The sequence below is a fragment of the Balaenoptera ricei genome, chromosome 2 (assembly GCF_028023285.1).
Source record: "Balaenoptera ricei isolate mBalRic1 chromosome 2, mBalRic1.hap2, whole genome shotgun sequence".
In the NCBI taxonomy this organism is placed as follows: domain Eukaryota; kingdom Metazoa; phylum Chordata; class Mammalia; order Artiodactyla; family Balaenopteridae; genus Balaenoptera; species Balaenoptera ricei.
Window position 1 is genome coordinate 159,887,462 of NC_082640.1, and position 16,298 is coordinate 159,903,759.

Below are 16,298 nucleotides of genomic sequence, written 5' to 3' on the forward strand. Positions count from 1 at the left end.
TTCATCTGTAATGTGTCAGATAATACGAGATGCATAAAGTAATTCTTTGCTTCCTTTAAGTACTCTGATAAAGTTAACTGCTGTTATAGTTTAGTACCGATATTTTGGACCTTTTTTTTTAAATGCTTACGCAGATAGGCAAATAAATATTTTAAGTGTATAGACAGTTTTTTGTTTTGTTATGATGAAGTCATATGTACAGTGATCTACAGCTTAACATATTCTACCTAGTAACTTATTAATGGATCTTTCCATGTTGATAGGTGTAGACTTACTTCATTTTTTAAAAGTATTTCATTGTATAGATCTACTACAGCTTATGTATTCATACCCTGTATGGAAACCTAAGTTATATCCAAGTTTTGATGTTACAAACAATTTAACAATGTGTATCCTTGCACATGTATCTTTGTGCATATGGAAGAGGATGACTGTGTATGGGAGTACCCATTTCCTTACATACTAGCCAGTATTGGATGTTACTGATATTTATTATTTTTAGTTTATATTTATTAGTGAGGTTGAACCTTATTTTTAAATATCTGATTTTTATTTTTCTCTTTTTTAATATGATTCTTTCTGTGAGATATTTAAATAAACAATTGGATTGATAGAATAGCATACCTAAAAAGGAAATTTTAAATTTTTGGTAAGAGATACTAGATCTCACCACCGTCTCATTCAGCTAACACCTGATCCTTTGAAGTTCAGTTGAGGCATTATTTTCTGTGAGAAACTTTTCCTGCCTCCTCAGTCTGATTTAGATTTTCATTTTTTGTCCTCCCATAGCAACTGGTATTTTTCTTGAAGCACTTAAAAAAATGTTATAGTTATTGATTTACTCTGTCTCTTCTTCCAGACTATAAACTCCTGGAAGACAAGGCTGTTTTCTCATTTGAATCCTCTATGTAAGAGACACTAAAATGTTTACTGAATGACTGATGTTGTGTTTTTTCTTTTTAGTACCAGGTGTTGCTGAATTTGCAGCTTCCTTCAAAAGTGTAAGTAATATCTTACTTACCTAATGAAGTTTTTCCAACATTTTGCTTCTGGGTAAAATCTCAACTATCTCTTATTTCTTTATTTTCAAGAATAATGTCATAGCCTTCAAAATATTTTGTAACCACAGCCCTGGAAATCTGTTTATATTATCATCATGTTAATGATGTTCATGCTCTATTTTGATATTTTGACCTTTGACTATTAGCCTCTTCTCTCAGCTTAAAAGATTTTAAGGTAAGGCAGTTGAAATATTTAATGTAATGCCAGTATTCTTTTTGCCCAAACTATGATTTTGAAGCTTTTCTCTTTTGTTTATGTGATGCATTATGACTTTAACTTATACCTCCCTAGAGGATTTTGAAATTTCTCAGTAGCTCGTCAGAAACTGAAGGAAGACATTCATTAGAGCCACAACTTTTCCGTTTCCAGGACAGCGGACATTGTGCTAGATGCTCTAAATATGTTCTCTTATATATTCCCACAACCAGGAAAATATGATGATTATAATATTAGCTAGCACGTACATGATGCATACTATATGCCAGGGACTGTTCTAAGTACTTTACGTACATTATTTAGTCTTTACAAAACCATGTTAGGGGGACTTCCCTGGCAGTCCAGTGGTTGGGACTGGGCACTTTCACTGCCAGTGGCCCCAGGTTCAATCCCTGGTTGGGGAACTAAGATCCTGCAAGCTGTGTGGTGCAGCCAAAAAAAGAAAAAGAATAAACATATGAGGTATAGGTACTATTATTATCCCTATTTTACAGACAAAGAAATAGACACAATGAGGTTAAGTAGGTTACCCAAGATCATAGGCTATAAATGGCAGAACCAGGCTTTGAACCCCTAAGTCTAATTACTAGCATCCATATTCATTATACCAGACCTAAAAGCATTTGTGCCCAAAGTTAAAAGCACTGACTGGCAGAGAAACTTGGAAGTTAAGTTACTTGCCCAAGTCCTAGCGTGTGACAGGCCGGGATTTGAGCACAGATCTGTCTGATTCCAAAGCTAATGCTCTTTCTATTAACAAATTGGGGATTTGTTATATAACTCTCTTAGTACCTTACCATATGCTTAGCATTCTCTACTCATTAATAGGGTTAAAGGTGCTGAGTTAAATATTAAGGCCCTTCTGGGCCGGTGGCTTTCAGGTCCTATGAGCATGTTTGTTCAAAGGGAGTCTGACTCTGTAGCCTCTTTCATTTTTTCAGGAGCTAGGGTTGTATGAAAGCTGGAGTGTGCTACTTTAGCATCCAGGAAGGCCTGAGCATGAGGAGTACAGGATAGCATAGGGCTTTGGAGTCAGACACACTTGGATTTGAGTCCTGAATGTGCTGCTTTACTATCTGTGACATGAGCAAGTTTCCTAACATTTTTTTTTTTTTAATTTTTATTTATTTATTTATTTATTTATGGCTGTGTTGGGTCTTCGTTTCTGTGCAAGGGCTTTCTCTAGCTGTGGCAAGTGGAGGCCACTCTTCATCGCGGTGCGCGGGCCTCTCACTATCGCGGCTTCTCTTCTTGCGGAGCACAGGCTCCAGACGCGCAGGCTCAGTAGTTATGGCTCACGGGCCTAGTCGCTCCGCGGCATGTGGGATCTTCCCAGACCAGGGCTCGAACCCGTGTCCCCTGCATTGGCAAGCAGATTCTCAACCACTGCGCCACCAGGGAAGCCCTCCTAACATTTTTGAGCCTTAGTTTTCTCATCTGAAGCTACCTCATAGAACTTAGTATAAAATGCCATAATGCATGTAAAACACTTTGCATAGTGCCAAGAACTAATAAACAGTACATGGTAGCTATTATTATTAGATCAGCTTTTATCTAGTAGATTGAGTAGAAAGTACCTGATTTAATTTTCTTAAATTCTCATTCATAATGAATTTTTAGTTTAGTTAATTATATTCATTACAACTAAGTACTTTAAGTTGTAAACATAAATAAGTGGTTTTTAAAAAACTTTTATTAGAGCATGGTGTTTCTTGAAAATCTGATTAAATATCTACACTTTTTCCCTAGAATTATGCACATACATATTGAGTTTTGTTTCTAGGGGTTCAGGGCCATCCCAGGGCCCTAGGTTAAGATCCCCTGGTATAGTCCGATTCCCTCCTGGGGTAGAAGTGGTGAATATGACCTAGAGCCTTCAAGGCGAGGTAGTATAGAGTAGTGGTTTTTGAACTCAGACTTCATGGGTTTTGAATCCTGGCTCCAATAGCTTTGTGACCTGAGGCAAGTGATTTATAATCTTCCTATACATCTGTTTTTTTTATTTGTAGAATGAGGAGGATAATAATACCTGTTTCATAGGGTTGATTTGGAAATTAAATGACATGATGCATATAAAGTGTTCTGCTTGTCACATAGTGCCAAATAAATGTTAATTTTTAAAAAAGGAAAAGGAATAAATAAGTCCTGGATTTGTAATGTACAGCATGGTGGCTAAATAATACTGTATTGCATATTTGAAAGTTGCTAGGAGAATAGATCTTAAAAGTTCTCATCACAAGAAAAAAATTTTTGTAGCCATGTATGGTGATAGATGTTAACTGGACTTATTGTGGCAATCATTTCACAATTTACACAAATATTGAATTATTATGCTATACACCAGAAACTAATATAATGTTATATGGCAGTTATACTTCAATTAAAAAAAAGAAAAAGAAAAGAAAAGGGACTCAAAGTTGAAGTAAAATCTCATCAGAATTGTTCATGTGCAACTGTGGAGCTTTTAAAACATACGTATGTAATGCCCTTGCTCCATTCTTTCCACGGGACCCTCTCCCAAACCCTGATATTCTAAATCACTACATCTGGGTTATGGCCTAGTCGTCTGTATTTTTTTAAAGTTACACAGATGATTCTCATGTGCAACCAGGATTGAAAACTGTTACTCCAAAGCTATTCCAAGAATGGGTTCTCTTTCATGTTTTGTAAGTTCACTTTCAGAAATGAAAAGAAACTTAAAATTCTAAAGTTTTCTGAAATGTTTACAATAAAATGAAATTTCAAGTAATGATCATTCCAGTCTTCTCTCGTTCAGATTGAAGATTTTCTCATTTTTGGTTCTTCTTTGAATCTTCTCCTCTGCCAGAGAATGTTACTTCCTGATTATTGTTTCAAACAATTCAGTTGGAGGCTTTCACCAGTACTGAATTTCCAGTAATTTCTTTCACAACTATACCAGTCTTTTATGCATACAACAGTAACAGTGGTCAGACCTAATTCTTCCAAGATCATTTCTTTAAAACCAGCTTTTAAAGATGAGCAGTATTATTTTGTAAGGGTTCTATTTGTAGGCCATATCTGAACCTGGAGAAATCTAGGTCTTTGAAATTATAATTTGCCAGTATTTTCAAACAACCTGAAGGCTGTGTGAAAAACTCCTTTTCTTATAAGAAAGAAGAGTAGGGTCTCTTCATACTGTGCATATATCTGAATGGATATATTCTTATTTTCTGACAGCCTATTACTAGCTCTCCACCCAAATGGATGGCTGAAATAGAACGTGACGATATTGACATGTTGAAAGGTAAGCAGTGCTGGTGACCTTTAACCTTTAACCTGACATTTATGCTCCTCGACAAACCACCCTTCCAATTTTTCTCTCACTATTCCCTTACAAGTATTCTTGGCTTCAAATTGCCTATTTAACTATCCTTATTCATGGTTCTTCATGTCTAAATGCCCTTCTCTACTTTTCCATGTGTAGAAATCCTGCCAATTCAAGACTCAGTAATAATGATTTCTTCTGCTGCTAAATTCCTCTAATATTAACTTTATTTTGTATGATGCTTAGAGTTAACTAAAAGCTCTCACGTAAATTTTCTTATTTAATTCTCATAAAGGTCCTGTGCGTTAGGTATGATATCTAAGTTTCAGAGGTTAACTTAACCAAGGTTTATTAGAAAGAGTTAAAATTTAAACCCTGATCTTTTTAAGACTAGTCTCTTACCGCTATAACACAAGTGCTTTATTTAGGATTTACTGCCATATATTGTTGCCAGGACTATTAACTGACAGCCCCTTAGTGGGTTAAGAGCTGTCTTTCAGTTCTTTCTATCTCATCAATTTCTCTCATAAAGAATACTGTAAGAATACTGTAGTGAATATTGTTGTCTGATAAATGACTTGGAACTCAACCACAAAGCAGAAATTTAAATTAAAAAACATTAATTTTCCTTGATTTTGCTCTACTTTATTTAATATTTTTATTATCCTTCTGGTGATAAGATTCATGATGGTTGTGAAGTAATAAACTGAAGTTAAGGTAAAAAATCTGGGATTCTTAAGCTATTTAAGCAGCTGAACAGATCAAGAAAGTCTACTTATGCCAGATATAGATAATGAGTGTGGCATGATAAGTTGCAGAAAATAACACCTCTATTTGATTTCAGAAGTAATTCATTCTTCTGCATGAAATGCTTAAAAGCAGATCCCCTCCTCCAGCCAAGGGAAAATTAAGTCTCAAGGGCATCTCGGGTTCATTGTTCTAATGTTCCAAACAGACATTTATATAATATCCCATCAGCATGTATTTTCTAAGGAAAATTTAAAGTTTTAGTAAGGGATCAGAGCATTATGTTTCATGCAAATTGACCTATGTCTAAAACCTAAAAGGAATTGGGTGTTATTTAAATGAAAATCTCGGAAAGTAAGTTTTTATTTTAAGTATACTGTCTTCTTATCTGGAACATAAATATTTTTATAGGAATTTGATTTGAAGGTAAAGTTTGGATTAATATTTAGTCTTTCTTTTCTAAACTTAGGGAAATAGGGCGGAGTAAGTGTTTTATTGCTATTTTATTAATTGGAATAATGAGGACTTGTAAATGACTTGTAAAGGACTTGTAAATGAGGCAGAGATCTGTCTGTAGGCTTTCTCAAGTCTGTGTCGGATCACAAGTTTCATCTTTTAATGGTGTATTCATTTTGTGTGATAGGCAAAATGAATGTAATAAAAGGATCCTCAGGATAAAACACATAATTTGCTATTGTGCCTATGATGACTCTCTTCTCATTAAGTGGGTAAGCTCATCTGAGGCATTTTGTAGTGGTGGAAAATTCACTGGTATGCCTGTGTGTGTGTGTGTGTGTGTGTGTGTGTAGGGGGAATGATTGGATGAGAAGAGATATGAATCCATTTTCTATTTTTCTATAGGAATCAAGCTTGAAAACTTTTATAACAAGGATTTGCCACCTGAATGAGTTGTTACTAGAAAGCAGTGGAAAGAAATGGTAATGAAATAAATAATTCTGTTTCAGAACTGGGGAGCCTCACCACAGCTAATTTGATGGAGAAGGTACGAGGCCTTCAGAACCTGGCCTATCAGTTGGGGCTGGATGAGTGTGAGTACCCAGATCACATTTATTCAGGGTTGCATGTTGTATATTTCATGATGAGTTCTGGCATAATTCAGAAAGTATCTTTATTAGGTGTTTTAAAGGTAAGAAGCCATTGTAATCTAAAGTATGCCACTTATGATAGAGTGTTCTGGAATAATTACTGAGTTTACTAGGTTACAAGTTGTTTTTCGCCGTACAGTGAAAGTATATTGGAAACTCTTAGAGCTTTAAGTGATAAAATGCCAAATCACACTAGCTGAAGCAAAAGAAGGATTTTATTCACATAAATCAAAATTCTAGGAGTAGAAATAGCTTTGAGCATCTCTAGAGCCATGACTCATTATTTATTTACTTTTTATTGAAGTATAGTTTTTTAAAAATATTATTTATTTATTTATTTATTTATTTATTTATTTATTTATTTGGCTGTGTCAGGTCTTAGTTGTGGCACGTGGGTTCTTCGCTGTGGCATGCGGGATCTTTAGTTGTGGCATGCGAACTCTTAGTTGTGACATTTGGGATCTAGTTCCCTGACCAGGGATCGAACCCGGGTCCCCTGCATTGGGAGTGGGGAGTCTTAGCCACTGGACCACCAGGGAAGTCCCTGAAATATAGTTGATTTACAATGTTGTATTAATTTCTTCTGTACAGCAGAGTGACTCAGTTATATACGTATATGCATTCTTTTTTATGTTCTTTTCCATTATGGTTTATCTCAGGAGATTTGATATAGCTCCCTGTGCTATACAGTAGGACCTTGTTGTTTATCCATTCTAAATGTAATAGTTTGCATCTACTAATCCCGAACTCCCAGTCCATCCCTCCCCAGATCCATGACTCTTAATGATGTCTTTGGAATGTGCTCTTGTTCTTACTTTTTGAGTTTTGCTTCTCAAAGCTCTGCTTCACTCATGCGTTATTATTCTTCTTTGATCTAGCACTGGGGAAGGTGGCCAGTAGAAACTCCAGTTCATATGTCTTTAAATCTCGTAATCCCAAAGGAAAGAACATCTTTTCTGAACATTCCAGAAGAAAGGTCCTGGGGAGGACTCTGACTGTTCCATCTTGGCTCACATATCTATCCTGGAACCAGTCCTTTGGCCAAGTAGCATAGAGCACCGAGATGGGCCAGGCCTGGGGCCTGGCTGCAGAGGCAGGTTGGAATGGTTAGTCTGACTCAAATCATGTGGACTGCAATAGGGGAGGATTGCTTCCCCAAAGGAAGGGTTATATAATAGACCAAGAACATAATCTGCTAGCATGAGTAATGCTTTTAAAGTTCTCATCTATTCCTGTCTGCTGTCCATTCTTTTAGTTTAAAATTATTTCTTTAGAAACTGTATCTCTTTCCATACTGTATTCATTATAAAACTGGAAAAGGAATTGTAGAAAATTTTCACTTTGTAATTGAAAGAAATACTCAACATAATTAGAGTGGTTAGAACTTTGTTCTCATTGGATAGGTACCTCCAGAGACCTTCATAAATGCACAATTTTGAGAGGCTACTATAGCTTATAACTTTCTTCAAAACTGCAAGTTTTGTAATGATTAGCACAATCCCACCAATAGTTTCACAAATTGTTTCTCTTGTTTATAGAGCACATAGTGGATTTGTCCACATCATTGATTTTACTACCAAATTTAACATTTCACTTTAAAATTTAATTTAAAACTTCTAATTTTTGACTAATAAACAACACTTCCTTAGTCCTCTTTATGTTTTCTTTATTTCCATTACTGTCATTAGCAGTTGACATTCTTTTACCAAGAAAACATTTTTTAATCACTTCATGAATCAAGGAGCAGAGAACAAAAAACTGCTTTGAGGTATGGTTGCTAGGTGGCCTGCTAGGTTCACTCATTGTTACCTAACTCCTCTGTGTACTAGTCATTTACTTCTCGTGATTAACGTTTATGTCTTGGCAAAATTACTGATTACCATGTATGTCATGGACCTCAAGGGTTTATAATGAAAACCCTGTGATTATTAAATTCATGAATGCGAGGCTTGTACAATATAGAACTTGATTCTGTTTCTAGCTCTGGATAATACATGCTGTAATGATCACAGCGATCAATCCTTTATCTCTCTGTGTCAGTTTTTCTTATGAAATAAAGTTTTATGCTCATTATATCAAGAAGATGCTATATTACCAAATGTGTTTATCAACGGTGTTGTCTCTAGTTTGTTGTAGATAAAATTACTATATTTCCTCTGATTAGTTTTTCTTTTTCTATTTTCCTACTGAGAAAGATAATGAAGTATTATTTTCCCCACTTTTTATTATGGAAAATTTTAAACATATACCAAAGGAGAGCGAGTAGAATATTGACCTCATATACTCATGACTTGGCTTCAATAGTTAGCATATGGCCAATCTGTTTCACTAATACCAACCTACATAATTACTTAAAAGCAAATCTCAGGCATCACATCATCTCACTACCAAATAACTTCATATGTGAGTCCAAAAGACAAGGACTCTTTCTCTCTCTCCTTTTTTTTTTCTTTTTAATATAACTGCAATTCCATTATTGTGCCTAAAAAATTTTAATATACTTGCTTAATATCATCAGATAGCCAATCAGGATTCAGATTTCCCTGGTTGACTCATAATTGTCTTTATATAGTTGATTGGTTTGAATCAGGATTTAAATAAGGTACTGTATTTGGTATGTTTCTTAAGTCTTTTAATCCGTCAGAGTTCCACCTCCCGTTTATTTTCCTTTGCCATTTATTATTATTTGTTATTCTGTAGAATTTTCCACATTCTGGATTTTTTTGCTTACATCCCTGTGGTAGTGCTTAATATGTCCATCTATCCCTTTTTATTTCCCAGTAACTAGATCTAGAAGCTCACACAGATACAGGATTGATTTTTATTTTTATCTTCAATTTGGCAAGAGTATTTCATAAATGGTGTTGTATACATCCTATAGAAGGGTACATCATGTTTGCTTGTCTCTCTTTGTGATGTTAAGATTAATTCATTGATAAAGGTATTGCTAGCCTCGTCTATTATTCATTGTAAAATTCTCCATCAGCCTTACACCCAGAGTTTTAGCAGCCTTTGAAAACTGCCTAGATTCACTATTTTATTATAGGTTGTGAAATGGTAATACACTAATTCTGTCATTCCTTCTTATTAGCTAGAATTTTTCTGTAAAGAACTTTATCTTATCAACTATGTATTATTTATTACCTTGAAAGCTGTTCTTACTGGATGAATGATTCTTTCTCTTTATCAGTTTTTAGAATAATGAGTCGGTTCTCTGAGCATCAATAAATCTGTGTTAATGTCTTTCCACAGAATCAAAAACTTGGTGTGGTTTGTTTCCGTTTTTAATCCACACAGTTAAAATCATTATTATTGTTAAGTATTTATATTTCTGAAACTTAAGGCTTTGGAGGTAGGGGTTTGAAGTCACCTAGCTTAGTCACCTTAAGCATGGAACCAAAATTCTTCCATGAGCACAGCTGAGAGTTTTCAAAATTATTTTCTAGTTCAAAATTCAACCTTCTTTCAACTTCTGTAGCAGTGCTTTGCTACTGATTGTTATTTTCCCCAATCATAACAATTAGCTGACATACAGAAAATAGTTTTTAAATTTAGAATTGGAAAGAATCACATTGATACGGAGTGGACTTCTTGGATACAAAGTCTCTTTGTTTTATTGTGTATAGTGTATTTGCATAAAAACAAGATCTTTTTTTGTCCTTACAGATTATTCATCTACTCTAGGGGTTGACATTTACTTGACACCCTAATCTGGTGTTTCGATGTCTCAATCCTCTTTCCTGCATTAATTGAGAGGATGACATGGATGAAAAATAAGCAATAGGAACTGATGAATCCCCAAGGACCAGTGATCCTGTTTTCATGCAAATATCTGCACTGATAAAGATGATGGAAAGAAAAAAATGCAAAAAATATTTGTCCTCAAAACAAGATTGTTTGTCACTTCCCTGGAGCATTGTTAAATGTTAGTATAGAGATAATGTGAACCTTCTAGGGCTGATAGTAACTAGATTGTGTCTTTTGGAAGATGAACCCTGCCCTTTGATTTGGTACATTTTTATGTCTCAGACAACTCTTTTGGTGTGCAGATTTTGGAATGCAATAATGTTTTGTATAGCTATTTATAGCTTTTCATGATTGGGGCCCTCTGACTTGATTTGGGCAGTTAATTTATGTGAAATTCCCATGAAAAATATAGAAATATAAAAAACTGCCTTATCATAAAAAGAATTCTATTTGTTACTTCCATCTGAGTTCAGTGTCCTTCCTGTTTACTGAAACTATTGTAGTCACCTTCTAACTGCCCTCCCTGCCTTTCAACTACCTCATATCAGTCCATCTTTTTTACCACTAACAGGTTAATTTTTCCAAAGTACCATTTGCTTCTGTTTGTCCTTTGCTCTTAAGTCATTAGTAGTACTTCATTACCCATATGATAAAATTCAGATTCCTTAGCATGGCATTCAGAATCCTCTTCACTCTGGGCGGAGCCTAATGCCTAGCCTTACTTCTTCTCTACCAAAACACTAGGCATTGTCCTCATTTGAAATATTCTTCCCGGAACACTTCCCCATCTTCTTAATTCTATTCATGCTATTCCTTTTTCTCAGAAAACCTTCCCTGACCTATTTCTAATATTAGGACTTTTATTTGTCCTTCATTATTCAGCCTACCTCTTTTATCAGCCTTTCCTTTTTATACCTGATCTGGAAAGTGAAATCGCTTTCTTGGCCTCCCAAATTGCTCAGAGAGCAGTTCGTTTGTTTCATTTTATCATTCTGGGAGATTTTTGGTACATGTCTTATCTCTTGGATTAATTGTAACTCTTTAAGGTAAGAATCATATTTTGGGGCTGTCTTTGTAGCCCACAGAGTACCTGGCATATGGTAAACGTGCAATGTGTATTTGCTGATTGAATGCATGATCAACTGCTTGATGCCTTTAGATGAAATGACAGATTTTTTAAAAATTTATTTTATTATGTATATATATTTTTATTTTTGGCTGCATTGGGTCTTCATTGCTGCACGCGGGTTTTTTCTAGTTGCTGTGAGCAGGGGCTACTCTTCGTTGCTGTGCGCGGGCTTCTCATTGAAGTGGCTTCTCTTGTTGCGGAGCACGGGCTCTAGGCGCGCGGTCTTCAGTAGCTGTGGAGCATGCGCTCAGTAGTTGTGGCTTGCGGGCTCTAGAGCGCAGGCTCAGTAGTCGTGGCACACGGGGTTAGTTGCTCCACGGCATGTGAGATCTTCCCGGACCAGGGATCAAACCTGTGTCCCCTGCATTGGCAGGCGGATTCTTAATCACTGGGCCACCAGGGAAGTCCCGAAATGACAGATTTTTAAAATGAAATCCATTGACTTAAAACTGAAAAAGTGGAAGCTTCTAGAAATTGTTCTTTTTCTGGATAGTCTTTGTTTTAGTGATGAGAAGTAACATTTGAAGTTCTCATAATATCTGGAATTTTTCTCTTACGACAGTGGATGATCAACCACCCATAGTAAAGATAGTGTGAAGCTTGTTGATAATGGTTTGGTTTTATCTTCTACCTGACCCCTACTCCATCGCTATTATGATCTGGGCATGATCCTGATTTAGTCATGTTAAGTTGCAACAGAACGTACCTTGTTCTATTCCTAAGACCCATTGAACCCAGTAAATCCTACTGAATACTGATTCTCAACAGTGTTTGTCCTTTTTTAAAAAAGGTTTCCACCGTCTTTTAAAGCTACAAACCTTTTAGTAGTTATGCAGATGACCTACTTACTGGCTATATTCAAGATATTTTTAAATAGAATGTGATGATTGGGAAAGCAGAAGACCATGCCATTTGAAACTAGGGCTAAAGCTTGGGGTTCTGATGCATTTCTTCTTTTTCCTTTGTTTTATAATAGCTTTACTGATATGTAATTCACATACCCTACAATTCATTTATTTATAGTGTGCAATTCAATGATTTTTAGTGTATTCAGAGTTGTGCAACCATCACCGCAATCAATTTTAGAACATATTCGTCACCCCTCAGAGAAACTCTGTACCCATTAGCAGTCACTCCTCATTTTCCCCCAAGCTCCATAGGCCTAGGCCACCACGGATATGCTTTCTGTCTCTATGAATTTCTAGTGTGGACATTTCATATAAATGGAATCATATAATATATGGTCTTTTGTGACTGGTTTCTTTCACTTAACATAGTGTTTTCATTGTTCATTTATGTTGTAACATGTATCAATACTTCATTTCTTTTATAGAATTGAATAATATTCTACTATATAGATATATTTATCTACCAGTTATTCACATTATGTTTATCCACTACTTGGTGAACATTTGCATAATTTCCTCTATTCAGCTAGTGTGAATAATGGTGCTATGAACATTCATGCACAGGTATTTATGTGGACATATGTTTTCATTCTCTTTAGCTTATAACTAGGAGTGGAATTTCTGGGTCATATGGTAACTCTACATCTAACCTTTGGAGGAACTGTCAGACTATTTTCAATACTGACTCTGCACCATTTAACATTCCCACCAGCAGTGTATGAAGGTTCCAATTTCTCAACACCTTGCCAATACTTATTATTTGTTTTTGAAAAATTATTACATAATCCATCCTAGTGGATATATTATGAGAAGTGATATCTCATTGTGGTTTGGATTTGCATTTGCCTAATAACTAGTGATACTGAGCATGTTTTCATGTGCTTATTGGCTAGTTGTATATCTTTTTTAGAGAACTGTATTCAGATCGTTTGCCCATTTTAAAATTGGATTATTTGTATTTTTATTATTGAGTGGTGTGAGTTCTTTATTCTAGAAACAGGTTGCTTATTTGATATATAATTTGCAAAAAGTTTTCTTATATTCTGTGGGTTGTCTTCTTACTTTCTTGATGGTATTCTTTGGGACACAAAAGTTTAATTTTGATGAAGTCCAATTTATCAATTATTTCTTTTGTTGGTTACATTTTGATGTTGTACCTAAGATACCATTTCCTAATTTAAGGTCCTAGAGATTTATGCCTGTGCTTTCTTCTAAGAGTTTTATTCTTAGCTCTTATAGTTAGGTATTTGATCCATTTTAGGTTAATTTTTTATATATATTGTGAAGTAGGGATCCCAATTCATTCTTCTGAGTGTGGATATCCAGTTGTTTCAGCACCATTCGTTGAAAAGACTATTCCTTTCCCATTGAATTGTCTTGGCATTTTTGTTAAAAATCAATTGACCATAAACATGAGGGTTTATTTCTGGATTCTCAGTTCTATTCCATTGACCTATATTTCTGTCCTTATGCCAGTCCCTCACTGTCTTGATTACTACTGTAACTTTGTAATAAGTTTTGAAATTGGGATGTGTGAGTTTTCCAACTTTGTTCGTCTTTTTCAAGATTTGTTTTTGGCTATTCTGGGTCCCATGAATTTCCATAGGAATTTTAACTTGTCAGTTGTTTCAAAGAGGTCAGCTGGGGTTTTGGTAAGGATTGCAATGAATCTGTAGATCAGTTTGGGGAGTATTGCCATCTTAATGAAATTAAGGTGATTCATGAATGTGGTATGTCTTTCTTTTTATTCAGGTCTCCTTTAATTTCTTTGAACAATGTTTTGTAGTTTTCAAAGTGTAAGTTTTACACTTAATTTGTTAAAATTTATTCCTAAGTATTTTAATTTTTTGATGCTATTATAAATGCAATTGTTTTCTTAATTTCATTTTCAGTTTGCTCATTGCTACTGTAGAGAAATCAATTAATTTTTGTATATTGATCCTATATCCTGCAACTTTACTGAACTCATTTATTAGTTCTAATTGTGTTTTAGTAGATTACTTATACAAAATTATGTCATATGCAAATAGAGGTATTTTACTTCTTCATTTCCAATCTGGATGCCCTTCCTTCCTTCCTTCCTTCTTTTCTACCTCCCTCCCTCCCTTCTTTCTTTCCTCTTTTCCTTTTCTTTTTTTTTTTTTTTTTAATTTTTGCCTAATTGCCCTGGCTAGAAATTCCAGTACAGTGTTGAATAGAAGTGGCAAGAATGGACATCCTTGTCTTCCTCCTGATCTTAGGGAGAAAGCATTAAGTCTGATATTAGGTTTTTTGTACATGCCCTTTGTCAGTTTGAGGATGTTATCCTTTTTTTTTTGGCTGCACTGCGAGGCTTGTGGGATCTGAGTTCCCTGACCAGGGATTGAACCCGTGCCATGGCAGTGAAAGCGTGGAGTCCTAACCACTGGACTGCCAAAGAATTCCCTGAGGATGTTATCTTTTATTCTTAGTTTGTTGAGTGTTTTTATCATGAAGAGGTTGAATCTGATGCATTTGTTGTTGATTACACTTCACCATATACCATATAATAAAAATCTCAATTTGATTTATACTCATTTACTTGTACTGGTTTGAAATTACCTTGTACTATAAAGAAAAGATTGGTAAGAAGTTATTAAGTAAATAAGATCACACTGAGTATATTACTGTCTTAAAAAGCTTTAAGAAATTTAGCTTATTTTGATATAAGTAGTTGCTTCTGCTAATTTATCGTTTAACCCTGTATGTTCATTTAGCTGTTTCGGTAGGACTGTTATTTGGCTAAATTTACTCACTTACCAGTTTTTAAAAAGCAACATTTTATTGTAAAAAAGGTTGAGATTTCCCCATTAAAACCTGATATGTCATCCCGGTAGTCTACACTGATGTAGTTGTCTGCACAAGAAATTATTTTGTACAACTTCCTTCCTTCTTTCCTCCCTTCCTCTTTTCTCTTCTTTTCTTTTCTTTCTTTTTTATTTACTTTTTGTCCATGTGGCGGGGCATGCAGGATCCTAGTTCCCCAACCAGGGATGGAACCCACACTCCCTGCAGTGGAAGTTCAGAGCCCTAGGCACTGGACCACCAGGGAATTCCCTGGTACAAATTTCTTTGGTGGTGGTACCAAAGAAAAACTTCTGCTTCCAAGCTAGGCTGTGGTAAAGTAGACTTCTCCACCCTCTAGGTATGTGGTTTTTGAAAAAGTGACCATTTTTAGTAGTTAGAAATTGTTTCCCATCTAGATAAAATTCTAAAGAGCAGTTAGCTCTTTTAATTTCTTATTTTAATCTGTGAAGGAGGGCAGGGAGAGAATAACTGGGACTCTTACACCCTGGATATTCTTCTTTGTGGCCTGACATCAGACTTCTTTGACCGGCTTACTTTACAAAGCCTGTACCTCTATCTATAATAGTTAAAAGTTAAATTAACTGTACTTGATTGATTGAGGAGAAGAATGATTTTTCACTAGCCTTTAACCTCTAGATGGCAGTATGAGTCTTATTGTACTTCTGGCTTTTCCTCTACCCATATCTCTTGAACTGGGTTTCTGATTTAGGTACAAATTCTTATGTCTTTACTGGACTACTTGCCTAACTTTGTTGATGCCTTACTTGATTTTTAGCTTTTTATTTTTCCTTTTCATCTCTCCACATTAAAAAAAAAATTCCCTTCTTAAGCAATGTGTATTTTTGATGCTCAGTTTCCCTATTGTCAGAAATAACATTTTGCTTTTGATGAAGGAGGTGGGTAGAAAAAACCAAAAATGTGGTAGTTTAATTCAATAGCTTCCATACCTGGGTATAAGACCCTCAGAATGGGTTCAGCTCTCTCATCTCAGTTTATCTTGTTCTATCCTTTGACTCTCCTGGTTATCAAGTGGTATCAGACAATGCCTTATTAAATTAAAATAGGAATGTTAGCTAAAATTGATGAAATAAGCTTAGATTTTCAAGAAGAATTTAATTGTTTTAAAATAAAGCTTTCAGGGACTTCCCTGGTGGTGCAGTGGTTGAGAATCCGCCTGCCAATGCAGGGGACACGGGTTCGAAGCCTGGTCCGGGAAGATCCCACATGCTGCGTAGCAACTAAGCCTGTGCGCCACAACTACTGAGCCTGCG

The 16,298-nt window shown here is 35.4% G+C and overlaps 1 protein-coding gene across 5 annotated transcripts in view; it reads left to right on the top strand.

Moving 5' to 3' along the window:
• The window catches only part of LIN52 (lin-52 DREAM MuvB core complex component), a 126,360-nt gene that overhangs the window by 5,796 nt on the left and 104,266 nt on the right, over nt 1-16,298 (top strand). For all 5 annotated transcript variants that reach the window (XR_009501161.1, XM_059915775.1, XM_059915776.1 and 2 more), the window contains exons 3-5: nt 964-1,001; nt 4,477-4,543; nt 6,277-6,360. Coding sequence is in view for 4 of the 5 variants with exons in the window: in XM_059915775.1 (XP_059771758.1) it covers nt 964-1,001; nt 4,477-4,543; nt 6,277-6,360 (189 nt within the window). In the remaining variant the exon portion in view is untranslated. The remainder of the gene's footprint in view (nt 1-963; nt 1,002-4,476; nt 4,544-6,276; nt 6,361-16,298) is intronic.